Source organism: Rhizoctonia solani, chromosome 4 (assembly GCF_016906535.1).
Source record: "Rhizoctonia solani chromosome 4, complete sequence".
Lineage (NCBI taxonomy): Eukaryota > Fungi > Basidiomycota > Agaricomycetes > Cantharellales > Ceratobasidiaceae > Rhizoctonia > Rhizoctonia solani.
The window spans coordinates 3,742,829-3,756,861 of record NC_057373.1 but is presented as its reverse complement, the minus strand read 5'-3'; the positions used below and the strand labels follow the sequence as shown (position 1 = coordinate 3,756,861).

General features: G+C 46.6%; 3 protein-coding genes across 3 annotated transcripts; 2 read left to right on the top strand and 1 right to left on the bottom strand.

Moving 5' to 3' along the window:
- Positions 1-4,609: 4,609 nt before the first annotated feature.
- Positions 4,610-5,304, top strand: RhiXN_01239 (uncharacterized protein; the record flags this gene model as incomplete). Its single annotated transcript, XM_043321058.1, has 2 exons — positions 4,610-4,705; positions 4,756-5,304. 2 exons carry the CDS (start codon positions 4,610-4,612, stop codon positions 5,302-5,304), a joined length of 645 nt encoding a protein of 214 aa, XP_043180070.1.
- Positions 5,305-6,231: 927 nt separating this feature from the next.
- Positions 6,232-8,308, top strand: RhiXN_01238 (uncharacterized protein; the record flags this gene model as incomplete). The annotated part of the gene is made up of 7 exons (XM_043321057.1): positions 6,232-6,251; positions 6,472-6,660; positions 6,790-7,087; positions 7,137-7,344; positions 7,395-7,576; positions 7,636-7,950; positions 8,009-8,308. 7 exons carry the CDS (start codon positions 6,232-6,234, stop codon positions 8,306-8,308), a joined length of 1,512 nt encoding a protein of 503 aa, XP_043180069.1.
- Positions 8,309-9,680: 1,372 nt separating this feature from the next.
- Positions 9,681-11,768, bottom strand: RhiXN_01237 (kinase domain protein; the record flags this gene model as incomplete). Its single annotated transcript, XM_043321056.1, has 2 exons — positions 9,681-10,378; positions 10,439-11,768. The coding sequence occupies 2 exons, from the start codon at positions 11,766-11,768 to the stop codon at positions 9,681-9,683; spliced, it is 2,028 nt and encodes a 675-aa protein (XP_043180068.1).
- Between the last annotated feature and the right edge of the window lie 2,265 nt (positions 11,769-14,033).

The following is a 14,033-nucleotide window of genomic DNA, read 5'->3' as shown; positions in this document are numbered from 1 at the left end:
ACCTAACCTAACCTAACCTAACCTAACCTAACCTAACCTAACCTAACCTAACCTAACCTAACCTAACCTAACCTATGTACCCCTTATTGACAATAGTAACTAGTGGAAAATAGGGTAATTTTATCTACTCTATCCAGATATGGGAGTGAAAGTTACTACATTTAAAAACTGGCTGTGCTATAGGACATTTTATACCTTACTTCCTTATTGTGCTTGCAAATACATGTCAATCTATGCAAACTAGGCTTACTATCATTTCTAAAAATTGTGGTATTTTTTGTACCATATATTTATATGTAGGAGCAGTGCTTACAGAGCATAGGACAAGTACTAGGAATAAGCATGGAAGTGCCAGCATTTAGTAATTACAAATAAGCACCAAAGGTTGGCAGGGTGCACCAATGCCAATATCTTGGTGGTAAATAGGTATATTAGCATGGGGACAATTACCACTATGTTGGCTATGCTGGCATCTCACCTCCTGAAAGCAGTTGTCTGATTCTGAGCCAAACTGATGGAGCAACTAATGATTTAAGTTTCTGGTGCTTTCTATGAGTTCCTAACATGCCCAAAGGCAATTCTTAGCATTCAGACTAATGGATTTTAGTCATAAATGTACTAGAACATTCTATAAATAACTCTAGGCCTCTCTCACTGGGACTTATTGTCCTTAAATGGTCTTGGCAAGGTTCCTATGTATCAAATAGTTCAGAGGGTACCTCTCATGTAACTTCCCTTTTTGTACATCATGTATATAGTTATTTGTGCTCCCTTTGGGGTATATAAAGCCCCTGAGGGAGACTCTTGAATGCATCCCATCTTTCACCCACTTTCATCAACTTTTATCCCTCTTGTAAACCTAAAGACCATTAGATCTTCTCTTCTCTTAGTTCAGAGTGCTTTATTTTACTTTCTTAGCCTCTTTAGCTCACTTAGCTTAGCCTGTAGAGTATTGTGGCACATATGGCTTTCAGTAAGGTCCTAACAGACACTGGGTGGCTTGGAAAGGCTTTAGTGTAACCCTGCACCACTTGAGTAATTCAGTGGGGAGAGTTTAAGGCATTGAAAGCAGCATATCCACTCTAGTTAAGTGCAATATTGGTCAAACAAATTGCTGATAAATTCAGATAGATAACAGTAAGTGACTGAGACTCATTATTATATTTCATGCTATAGGTATTGGTACCACCAACCACCTGCATCTGCAAGTATTTGCTAGATTACTTGTTACTTGTTGAGTGTAGGGCTCACCCTGATTAATAATATTGTCTACCTTTATATAGCTGACTTCTTACCATTTATATCCATATATACTTAATCTACCCATTGCTTTACTATATTCTGTATATCATTAGATAGTCCAAATGCCCTATTCTTTAACAGTCATCATGCTATCATTTTACATGGTGTGGTGAGTGTGATTGGTACATTGTATGCAACTCTGTGTGGGAGGGGTGGCAAGTGGTCATTTGAGTCCTACTTTATAATGGGTGGTATGATAGCATACAATGCATGCAGCTCTGTATGGGTGGGATGGTAGGTGGTCATGTGACTCACCCTTACTTTGAGGCAAGTGATATAGTTGCATACAATGTATGCAGCTTTGTTTGAGAGGGATGATACCTGTAAGTTGATACTCTCTAGCTTATTGGTACATGGTATATTCTGTTACATTCTTTGATCATGTTATCATGCTTTTATGTTCTTATTGCTGTTACATGGTGTGGTGGGAATGGTTGTGTAAATGTTGTTGTTATTGTTATTGTTATTGTTATTGTTGTTGTTGTTGTTGTTGTTTTATACAACTTTGGGTTGGCAGGGTGTATATAGTCATGTGACTTACCATAGTTCTACAGAGGGTGGTATGATAGTGTACATTGTACGCAACTATGAGTAAGAGGGGTAGTAAGTGATTATGCAACTCACTCTAACCTAGAGGTGATTGGTATAGTTGCATGCACTGTACACAGTATTGAGTGAGGAGTGAAGCTTATAGTATGTTCACCCTGACTATGGAATATGTGCTAAATTATTTTAAGATTTTATTATGTTGTTACATTATCATGTTTATGTGGTGTGGTAGGTGTGGTAGTGTACATTGTGTGCAACTCTGCCTGAGTAGAGTGGTGGGTGGTCATGTGACTCACCCTAATGTAACTGTGGGTGGTATGGTTGCGTACCAAGTACGCAACTCTGCATGAGTAGAGTGGTGGATGGTCATGTGACTCACCCTGACATGACTATGGGTGGTATGGTTGCGTACTTGGTACGCAACTCTGCATGAGTAGAGTGGTGGGTGGTCATGTGATTCACCCTAATATAACTGTGGGTGGTATGGTTGCGTACTTGGTACGCAACTCTGCATGAGTAGACTGGTGGGTGGTCATGTGACTCACCCTAATGTAACTGTGGGTGGTATGGTTGCGTACCAAGTACGCAACTCTGCATTAGTAGAGTGGTGGGTGGTCATGTGACTCACCCTAACATGACTGTGGGTGGTATAGTTGCGTACCAAGTACGCAACTCTGCATGAGTAGAGCGGTGGATGGTCATGTGACTCACCCTAACATGACTATGGGTGGTATGGTTGCGTACTTGGTACGCAACTCTGCATGAGTAGAGTGGTGGGTGGTCATGTGATTCACCCTAATATAACTGTGGGTGGTATGGTTGCGTACTTGGTACGCAACTCTGCATGAGTAGACTGGTGGGTGGTCATGTGACTCACCCTAATGTAACTGTGGGTGGTATGGTTGCGTACTTGGCACGCAACTCTGCATGAGTAGAGTGGTGGGTGGTCATGTGACTCACCCTAACATGACTGTGGGTGGTATAGTTGCGTACCAAGTACGCAACTCTGCATGAGTAGAGCAGTGGATGGTCATGTGACTCACCCTAACATGACTATGGGTGGTATGGTTGCGTACTTGGTACGCAACTCTGCATGAGTAGACTGGTGGGTGGTCATGTGACTCACCCTAATGTAACTGTGGGTGGTATGGTTGCGTACTTGGTACGCAACTCTGCATGAGTAGACTGGTGGGTGGTCATGTGACTCACCCTAATGTAACTGTGGGTGGTATGGTTGCGTACCAAGTACGCAACTCTGCATGAGTAGAGTGGTGGATGGTCATGTGACTCACCCTGACATGACTATGGGTGGTATAGTTGCGTACCAAGTATGCAACTCTGCATGAGTAGAGTGGTGGATGGTCATGTGACTCACCCTAACATGACTATGGGTGGTATGGTTGCGTACTTGGTACGCAACTCTGCATGAGTAGAGTGGTGGGTGGTCATGTGATTCACCCTAACATTGGCCATGGTGCTATGCTTCTGCATGTTGTACGCACTTCTGTGTGGTATGGGTGGTCAGTTGTCACATGACTCACCCTAACTTGGGATGGTGGTATTGCTGTGTGTAAAGTACGCAACTTTTTGTAGAAGGGCTGATGCTTCCCCTATAATCCACCCTCACACCATATGTGGGTTGTGTCCACCTGGTTCCCACCCTGTGCCATATCACAGTTCACCCTGCAGTGTAGCTTGGGTCACCCTGCAGTGTAGCTTGGCTCACCCTGCAGTGTAGCTTGGTTCACCCTACACCAACCTACTACTTTGTAATAACCTGAGGACCGGTTGCCGACCGGTCCCCTCTGGTGTTGAGCAGACCATCAACTTTGTCTTGCGTGTATCTCACTCAATACTGAGCCAATCTACGCCGTTCTAGTACTGAGGTACTCTGTGCAATTATGCGCACTTTTTGAACACTTACAGACCTTATTGTGGTGACATTTGGGATGGTCAATTATCTGAGGGAGGACCGGTCGCCGACTGGTCCCCTCTGGCGCCCATGCTCTACATGTATATTGTTTCCATTATATCTCCACAAATACTAAGCCAATTAACATTGTTCTGGTGTCAAAATGATTGTATGAGCTAGCTCTACCTTGTGAGACAATAAAAAAAGTTTCTGAATCGCGTCCACAAATGTATTTTGTTGTTTTCTCAACGAGTTCTTGACCAATTTCAAATGTCTTTCCATTTTTGGAAAGTGCGTCATGGTCCGCATTTTTGACGATTTTTGTTAAATTTCCAATTGACCGGTTGGCGACCGGTCCTCAAGGCTGCAGTGATAAAATTAGTTAAAAATCGATTATTTTTGACCTCAATAGAATTGCCCCAAATTTTGACAGTAGGTGCGCATGGCATAGGAGACCATAATGACAAAGTCTCACGCAATTTGAATCACAGACAAAAGCAGGAATCTCATTATTCTCCAAAATTCAAGCAATTTTTCATACTATAACTGGCTTGATAGGTATATGGATAAATGCGGAATCACGTGGTTGACTAGTGAAATTTCATTTTCAGGGCAGGTTATCTAATGGGTTTGGGCGGAAAAACCCGATTTGATTTAAGGTTCTGCTCAACCCCCCCTTGAGCCAGACCCCTATAATAGGATCTGCATATTGTTAGTGTTATACTGAACCCATACATCCGCATAGGAGTGTTTCATCCACAGAATGCCTTACTCAATTGTTTGTCTTTGTATGGTGCCACTAAGCGGGTATTCCGGCGTCTTTTCCGCAAGGATAATGACTTGGAGATGCACAAGGCATTTATGGACTACTTAGATGGCAAGAATCAGTTTCATGCTGATAGGTGGGACTTTCAGGAGCTTCAAGCATTGTATGAGCAATCTGTAAGTTTGATTTAGGCTCTTATTATACAATCTGATACAAGCCCGCATAGGGGAAACCAGTTGGTTTAGTTTGCATCTGGTTGGGTCTTCTTACATCTAACACAGCAAACGTTGGGCGGCAGCAGCTCATGCATCTAGCAATCAATGTTCTCTTGATTGTTGTTAACTCAGCAGGCTGCAAGCAACTTTTCAGCAAGATGGGCTATATTCAGTCAAAGCGCCGCTCTTGTCTCTCAAACAAGAAGACGTTTGATACGGCTGTGGTTCAAATGGAGTTGAAGAGAGCGCACGCTGCTGCAGGTCTTACACGTGCTTGCTTGCATTGTCAGTTTGGTCTTTCAGCTTCAAAGCAATTAGGAGAGGCCGCGTTATTGCTCCCGGACGCAGACAAAGAAGACCAGCATGACAAGACAGCCAAGGAGCTTGCAGAACTGGGCACATTGGACAAAGAGGCAGGCACTAGCAGATTTAAGAAGCTAGCAAGTAAGCTGGCTCAGGATGTGCTGGATGACAAAGACTTGCCCAAGGATAGCCTTGAGGTTGATAACCCCAACGACGTTCCACTCTCCGGATTGAAATTGGCAACTGAAACACGGTGAACCCCAAAAGTGCGGAAAATCCGCATGACGTCCAGATTTTGCCAGACATCCGCACCTAAAATAGCAGAATTTGCACCTCAACGACACACAGGGGTGAGTTGAGGATGCAGATTCATGGAAAAAATGGTCGGATTTTGCCAACACTCCGCATATAACGCGCAATTTTTCACGTTCAGAAAATCCGCACTTTTGGGTCCACCGTGAAAGTGAGCCTTGGCCAAGACGCGTACAATTTTTTTTTCGGAACACAGTATCCCGTATTACTTAGGGATCTGTTCAATTACGATGTTGCTCACTTAGAAGGACAAGGCCTCAACATTTTCAGACAGGCAGGGCTCTCGAACCTACAGAAAGAGCTTGAAGCTTACGACTTGTTGACAAGAGATATGAAAAGTTCAGTCGTAAAGGATGACCTAGCCATGTAGAACTATTTTTTTTATTTAACATTCATTCTTATACATTACGGGTTCGATAGACTGGCATACATTGAGTTAAATTGAGATAAACATGCCACGTGATATTTACAGGCGTAATACCGGTAAAAACCGTTGTTGCGATTACATAAGATCCATTTACTTACGTTTTACACCTGTAATAACCAACACTGTCTACCAGTACCTCACACCACGTGCACACTCCACCTTCACCGCGACCACGGCTCACAGCTCAAGCATTACGCTTCGTTATTACTTCTGTCGATAGCAAAACTTCCACACCGAAACAAAAAATGCCTTAGCTGTTATTGGTTAAAGGCAAATTAGAAGTCAGCGCAAACAACACGGGTCGCTGGTGAGTACATTGATTAAGGTGCGTTGAACTACTGACCTTAAGTCAAGAACGCTGCTTGTGTTGGTTCAGAAACTCTAGGTAGGTGAGGGGAAATGAATCGCCCAAACTATGACTGAGCAACGGCCACCCTGCTTGCCTATGATTGTAACTGTCAAGCGGTGAGTCTGATTTGAGGTTGTTAAGAATAATTATCTCACAAGTTGGGTTTATAGACAATAGTACTTTACCGACCCGCCTTTGCGCCACCCTTGTCCCTCACCTATCCTATATCAGCGAATCCAGCGCAGCTGCCACAATCGGCTCTTGCGGTTCAAGCGTCGCAGGCAATACCCTACCCACTCCATTCATCCCTGCCAAATCTCTTTGAATGCATTCTAGAAAGGAGGACACGACCTCTACCCTCGTCGCTTGCGCACTAAACGCCGGTAATCTCAATGCCACCGTTGAACTATGTATCCAAGCCTGTCGATGGGCTGACGCTCTGTCCCTTGCCCGAGGCAAGGGCCTTGTGATGCGAACCCGAATGGCATATTTCAACCAGGTCGGGGATAGCGCGGGCAGGTGTTCGTGCGTATTCAAGGGCGTTGTCTAAGGCAAAAAAGGTCTCGCCAAGCTCGTTCGTGGGCCGGAAGTCGGAGAATGGCGCAAGATGTGAGTTGTTTTGTGCCGATGGGCCGAGGGCGACGCGTTTGAAAGTCTGGTTGGAGAGCTTGGAGAGCGGGTGTGGTCCATCCCCAAGATGGCCAAGGAGGAGAAGCGTGAGGCTGCTCGAGTATGTTTCATGGCTGGAAAGAAGCTCGACAAGCTGTTTCGGATTTGGGAAGAAGAGGCGCGTGAGGAGGAGCAGGTGGGCGAGAGCCAAGGAGGAAAATATGGAATTCGGGCGAAGGCCGCCCAAGGATTCGTCGAAAAGGCGGTTGCGTTCTCGACTGCCGTTGGGTTCGTCGATTTGGATCTTTTGTATTTGGCCAGCGAGGATTACACTTGCCCGCTGGTGTCTCTCTCCGACCAGTTCCTCAAATACGCTCAAATTCTAGTCTCAGGGCTTGGTCTCCGAGGCGGTGCTTTATGTGGAACAAGTTCCAACTGGATGTGGAGATGTACAATGGCTACAGGGTGCGTTCGAGAAGAAGGTTAATGGAACGGCGAGTACTTCCAAGGGCACTTATGGTGCCCCGCGACTGGTCCTTATGGTGCCGTACCTTCCGGACCCTACGACATTGCTGCCCCGGGACCCCATGGCGGCGTTGGGTATAATCCTCCATCTACCCAACCATCCTCTCCCTATACTGTTCCTCTAGCGTCAACGTGGGGACCCTATGCCGTACCACCCTCTTCATCGGGACCTTATGGTGCCCCTCCTACGACCACTGGTCCATACTCGCCTCCTCCCTCCACAACTCCGTCAAGAATCAAACCGGCAACAACCGCGTACGGGGCTCAAGCAGGATACAACCTACCGGGTCCTCCATTTGGGCAACAGGTGGTTACGGCGCTCTAGGCCAACAGTCCTATGGTCAGACACCGTATCAGAGATAATAGCCCTGGTTCTGGGCCCCAATGGTTCCGGTTCCTCCCTCGCCAGGGCTAATGGTCCCTCCTCCACCTCCCACTATTGATCAGCCCTCTGGCCCGCCCCCTCCACGAATCATCACTGTTTCCCAACGGCATGACATTCCCGGCTGGAACGACGCTCCTAACGTTACCGTGCCTCAGAGACGTGCGCCTGCCCCTGCTGCGGGACCTGCAGCTGCAATTAGGAGCCCATTCCCCGATTCCCCAATTCCCCAATTCCCCAATTCCCCAATTCCCCAGCGCCTGGCTTGCCGATCACCTCTGGGCCACCAAGAGGAGTGGGTACGCTACAAGGGCGATGTCTCCGCCGGGGGGCCCACCGAGAGGTACATTCCCCCAGACCAGTCCACCCAGGGCCGGTGCGACTATTCCTCCGCTCCCTCATCCGCACAATGGGGGCTATGCGCCCCCTCCGCCGTCCAGTTTTGTACCACCCCCAGACCCCGGACAGTATGCCCCTTGTCCATCCCAAAACAGCGGCGCGTACGCACACCCGCCATCACAAGGTGGGAGTGCATACGCTCCTGCACCTCCACCTCCTGGCGTCAACCCCGGTGTGCCTCCCCCACCACCGAGTGGTGCATATGCTCCTCCTCCAGGCCAGTCCTATCCACATCCACCTCCCTCCGGCACGGATTAGGATCCCCCAGAGTGGCCCACGCCCCCCACCGGCGGGAGGAGCGCCTCAAATGGGAACGTCAACTTCCCCGGCTGCCAGAGCTGTGGCCACGGCGTTTAAACATTGTGAGTATTTGTAAATAGGCTCGATTGACGATTCTAACTTGCTGAAGCTCGAGGGATCGAAAATATCCTAGCATCGAAAAGGTTTGTTTTCGAGGTCTTGAATGAACATCTTGGATGATTAAGGCAGAATATGCAAGTACGTTTCAGTAGTTGTCTACTATCGCGAGTTACTGAATGACTCCCTGCAGCCACAACAAAAGCCGATGGTACACGATATAAGGTGGTGGCTCAATGTACTTGTCGACGCGTTGCATTAGGAAACACTGTCCACGCTAGTCGTTGACCGGTTCGTAACTCCCATTAAAGGTAAGTAGTACTAGTTTATTTCAATAAACCGGCACTTACGACCCACCTATCTCAGCCATGCAAAGAAACAACGCGCAGACCGCCGCCTCAATGCATGCCAATTTACTCATAAGGGGATTCTGGACAGATGACATTGTTTATGGATGCCAGGTGTCAAGTAATTGGTCACCCGCATGTAGCCTAAAGCTGGAACAGATAGATTGCAAAATATAGCGTTCAGTCTTGCTAGAAATCAATGACCTTGTTCCAGCACCCACATGCATATCCTGAAACCGTGCCTTGATATTTCAGTCGCAGAATAAATTTCTTAGCCTTATCAAATGACTCCTTTCTTTTCTTCGATACGCGTCCGGGTCAATTCGAGGCGAGCACGGAGCAAGCGGGCCATGGCATGCACAGGCCAATTCCGAGGGTAAGAGGTTACCCACGAAATATACGGCATCATTTGTTTGGCCGCGAATCTATATGAAGGCGAGGGTGAATTCGATCCAGTTCCGTTGCTCACGTCAGAACTGCCAAATTTCAACTGAATCCACATTCGTCCAATCCTAGACGAGCCCTACCCCTGATACACTTATCTACTGTACGTTATATTGAGAATGGCCTTGACCAGCATTTGTCACTCGGCATCGCAGCTTACCCCTCTATGCATCCCATAATAAGGATGCTGTGCTGCTAGAGCCGGATTTGTTTGAAAGCTCTGAATAGAGGTTTTCTATATTTTTAGGTTCAACGGCTTGTTATACATCTGCATGCACTGCATTTTGCGACAAGGGTGCTAAGGGCAGTCATAAGCACTCTCGCGTGGACAGATTTATTGACAGAGTATGTCTTTGTCTATATACACGACAGTTCGAACTAAAACATCTATCATCACGGGGGAGGTGTCAAACGTTGATAGGGAGCTATACAAGCTACTTACACGCAGATATCATGATAGAAAAGACAATCGCTTCAGAACGCTATTCAATACTGTCCAACGCATTTTCTATGAGATTTCGAATGGTTGAATAGGTTAAGTCGGGAAGCTCTTCAGGATATACGTCAACCGGCGGCTTGACCAACCGCTGGCGCTTTCTTCCGGTCGGTGCGTTTGCATAACCGTTACCCGCACTTGAATCCCGCGTTGTAGGTACAGTAGAGAGCCTCTTCCTCCCGAGATACTGCCTATGTTTTGCATGAGCGTCGCGAATAACATCCATGAGTTGTATAATGAGTTCGCGCATGGGAGCTTGATCGTAGAACGATGTGGGCGAGAAAACGGAATACTTTGGATCAAACTCAAGAAACGACAGTTTGTCGGTCCTAATAGAATCCCAAGTGCCTTCGCACCAGGATCGGAAAAGTAGTGGGTTGACTTCAACGCCATCATCATATTTCCCAACAATCCACAAGAATACGTATACGAAAGACTCCAAATCGTGTCGATGGTAGTGCGGATACTCGGATTCATCATGCAACAGGTCCAGTGCCATGAATGGTAGGGTACCTGTTCTGTGGGACGATGTAGGACCACATTGCTTGCCGTCGTCCGGAATCTCGTGACCAAGGTCCAGGTCAATGAGAACACCTTCTGACGGCTTGACTTTGTTCACCATCAGGTTATTCACTGACACGTCGCGATGCAAAATTCTGGCCCGAGTGTACAGCTGGTGAATTGCTAAGTAAGGTTATTTCGTCAGTATAGTTTACACACTAACGTGGTTCTTAGCCAACTCACTGTCCAAAAGGGAAATACAGGCTTTCATAAAGTCACTCAAGTTGGGCACTTTATAAAGCGGTATGCATAACGGAAGAACAATGACGCGTAAAACCCTGTCCTCAATTTGCAGAGCACGCTGAATTGCTGGCGGTAAACGAGAGCGCCGCCCCTGGGATAATTTTCGTAGGTCGGTGGATGCAATTATGTCAACAAGTCCCTGCACGTTCCTCGAGTGGGCGACCTGCAGCATGTTTACTTCGCTCACCCGTGTTGCCACTTGCCAACTTAGCTTGATTGCTAGTTCAACACCACTAGGGTCCAATACACCCAACACGCATGTGCATCGGCCGTGAACCGCTCGGGCTAGCGAGATCACTTCGGTGATATGGTAGATGACATCAAGAATCACAAGTCGCGACCCTACGATCTCTGTCGTTGCCCTATTTGCATCGTCCAGAAAGTAAGGTAGGTATCCAATTTCTTCGGCCGATGCACACGCCAAATGCATGATCGTCCAAACAAAACTGGGCGAGTCCAGTGGGATCGGGGCGGATGTTATTGTCGAATCGGCATCTGAATACCAAATTGACACTTGATCCTTCATGAATTGTAGTCCGTATCCTGCAGCCCGACTTGGTTGCGCAGATCGCATCTCTAGCATGTACCGCCCAAGCTGTATATCAGATTCGTTCATTTCGATTTTAATAGGGTGTTCGTCAGGTAGCTCAGCTAGGGAGAGTCCAGGATCTGTGAAAGATTGTGAGGCTGAGAATCTAGGTAGCGGCTGAGTTCCTGATCTGGAGTTTATAGGAGTTGTTTGCGTGGAGCAAGCGTGTGGGGAAGCAATCTTGTATTCGCAGACAACGGAAATCTTGTTCCAATTGCACGTATCCATTGTGATAACATTCCCGTTTGAGACACCCACAAGGTCCGGCTTACGTTGGCTTTTTGACCCAGAGACTGAACGTGTGCTTGTTAGGCAGCTAAAGCGGAGAGGGTGGGCGTCCGCAGTTATGAAACCAGCTTGGGTGGAGTCCACAATCGCGTTCATCAAATCGGTCAAAGCGGCATATATTGCGGCACGTTCGGTTGTCGAAGAGCGAATGGTTTCCATACAGATGGTTAACAGTTGCCTGATATTGGTAGCCTCATGTAGATTTTTTGCCGCCTCGTCGAGTGGGTCTGAGTCGTCGATTTGCAAGAATGCCTTACCGAAGTCGGTGAACGATATCTGCGTTCGACGGCCATAAAATTCATCACGTAGTAGTGGCGTCTCAGATGCAATTGTTCCACTGCCTGATAGTTGGCCAGAGATACGTGATCTAGATGGAGTACGAGACTGGGACATGGTTGTTTAATAGTAATTGCATCACGTGTTGAATCTACTCAACTTTCAGTAAGCGCCTGGCTAATAGATGGGCGCTTGTAAATCAACAACTGGGTCCAAAGGGCCCCTGCTTATCCTGGGGTAGACGTGCGTATCAACTGCGGTATGCACCCCAAGACTGACACCAGCAATTGCCAACCACCAAATACGCGAAAGCGCGCTTTAAATTTTATCTGGTGCTAAGCTTAAAGTGTGTTATAAATGCAAGTTTTCTCGTCCACCTGGACAAATTTCGATGATCGGCTTTTTACATTTTGTGCGAAATTTGGTCTTACATGTAAATATCACTATACGCCCCGTAGATACGGAGTGCCCGCGCCTAAAAATACGTATCTTGTCTGCAGAACACTGTGAAAAGAAACCGGCTTAAAATAAAAGGTGGTAACTGCTTTAAAATTTTACTAGATTAAGTACTTAAATTTACGTATGGGACGAACTTTATCGGAGTGTCACCCTTTTAGTACTCCACCCTCTTATAATTCCATATTGGATTACACCTCCTTACCACTTAAATGTCACACGATCGTGTATACGTAGCTAGTAGCTTAGACTGGGTAATTAAAATTAATCACGTTAATTGGTTCAATGGTCATACATTCACGGGTCAGCCACACACGAAAAAAGTCGTACTATTGCATATGATATCATGAGTCCGTTGAGCTCATTGCCTTGTCGCCAGCACCGCCAAGTTGGCTTAGCGATAATCCACTCACTTGCGGGTGCGAAGTCCATCATGGCGAGTGCGTATCGTCATTTTTGTCACTTTGACGACTAGGCTCTCCTCCTGGTGGAAGAATTAGCTAATTTTCAAGATAAATAGAGGCGCTTATATTGGGTATATTCCCAGATTGCCCTCTCTTGGTCTGCTTGGGAGTGGGCGGCAAATCGGGAGCAGGCGTTGGTTCACGTGCCTTGGGGGCCAAGGACTTGGTGGATGGGGCACCGTCTCCACCATTGGGATGTTCCTTACCTCCCTTGGGCTGGGGCAGGGGTGGGGGGGGGGAGCTGGGACTTAGGTTTGGGTTTGGGGGTGGGATTGCATTTTGGGCGCTTGAAACAATGTTAATACTCAAATAACTGAGACTATATGCTTACCATTCTTGGACAAATCTTTTGCTTTGATGGCCCCTGCTCCTTGGCCTCCTTGTCCACGGCCAGCTCCACAACGTGGCTTGACTGCTGCCTCTTTGTGGCAGGTTCATCTTGCTACAAGGAAATGTAAGTGATTGTTCTGGTAGCATGATGAGCTAACATTGTTTTTGGCCTTGCACTTCAGTTGCTGTGTTTCTTTGGGGTTGGCGGCTGGCTTTGATGGCTCCTTTGACAGGGCTCCTTGGGCTGGTGGCACAATCAGCTTGATTTTGACCAAGAACTAAGACATACCTTGGGTTTGACTGGGGCTGGCAACCAAAGAACCACCTTTGTTATGGAATGAATAATTTAGACATATGCACCCCTAATTGCCAATAGTGAATAGTGCAAACTGGAGTAGTCATACTTGCTCTATCCAAATATGGGCATGAACATTACTATATTTGGAAACTGGCAGTGCTATAAGACCTTTTATACTTTATTTCCTCATTGTGCTTACATATATACATGTCTGATAATGCAAAGTGGTCATACTATTATTTCTATGATTTATAGTATTTTTTTCTTTTACATTTATATGTAGGAACAGTACTTACAGACCATAGAACAAGTGCAAGTAAGTATGCAAGTGCCAGCACTTAGTAATTGCAAATAAGCGCCAAAGGTCAGTGGGGTGTGCCAATGCTGATATCTTGGCAGGAAATAGGCATATTACTATGCAGACAAATACCAAGGCCAGGTTATTACAAAGTAGTAGGTTGGTGTAGGGTGACCCAAGCTACACTGCAGGGTGAACTGTGATATGGCACAGGGTGGGAACCAGGTGGACACAACCCACACATGGTGTTAGGGTGGATTATAGGGAAAGCATCAACCCTCCTACAAAAAGTTGCATGCTTTACACACAGCAATACCACCAGCCCCTAAGTTAGGGTGAGTCATGTGACAACTGACCAACCACCCATCCCACACAGAATTGCATACAACATGCAGAAGTATAGCACCCTGGTCAATGTTAGGGTGAGTTGCATGATCAATCATTACTCCTTGTACTCAGAGTTGCATACCAAGTATGCAACTATATGACCCACAATCATGTTAGCATGAGTCATATGACCACCCACTGCTCTACTC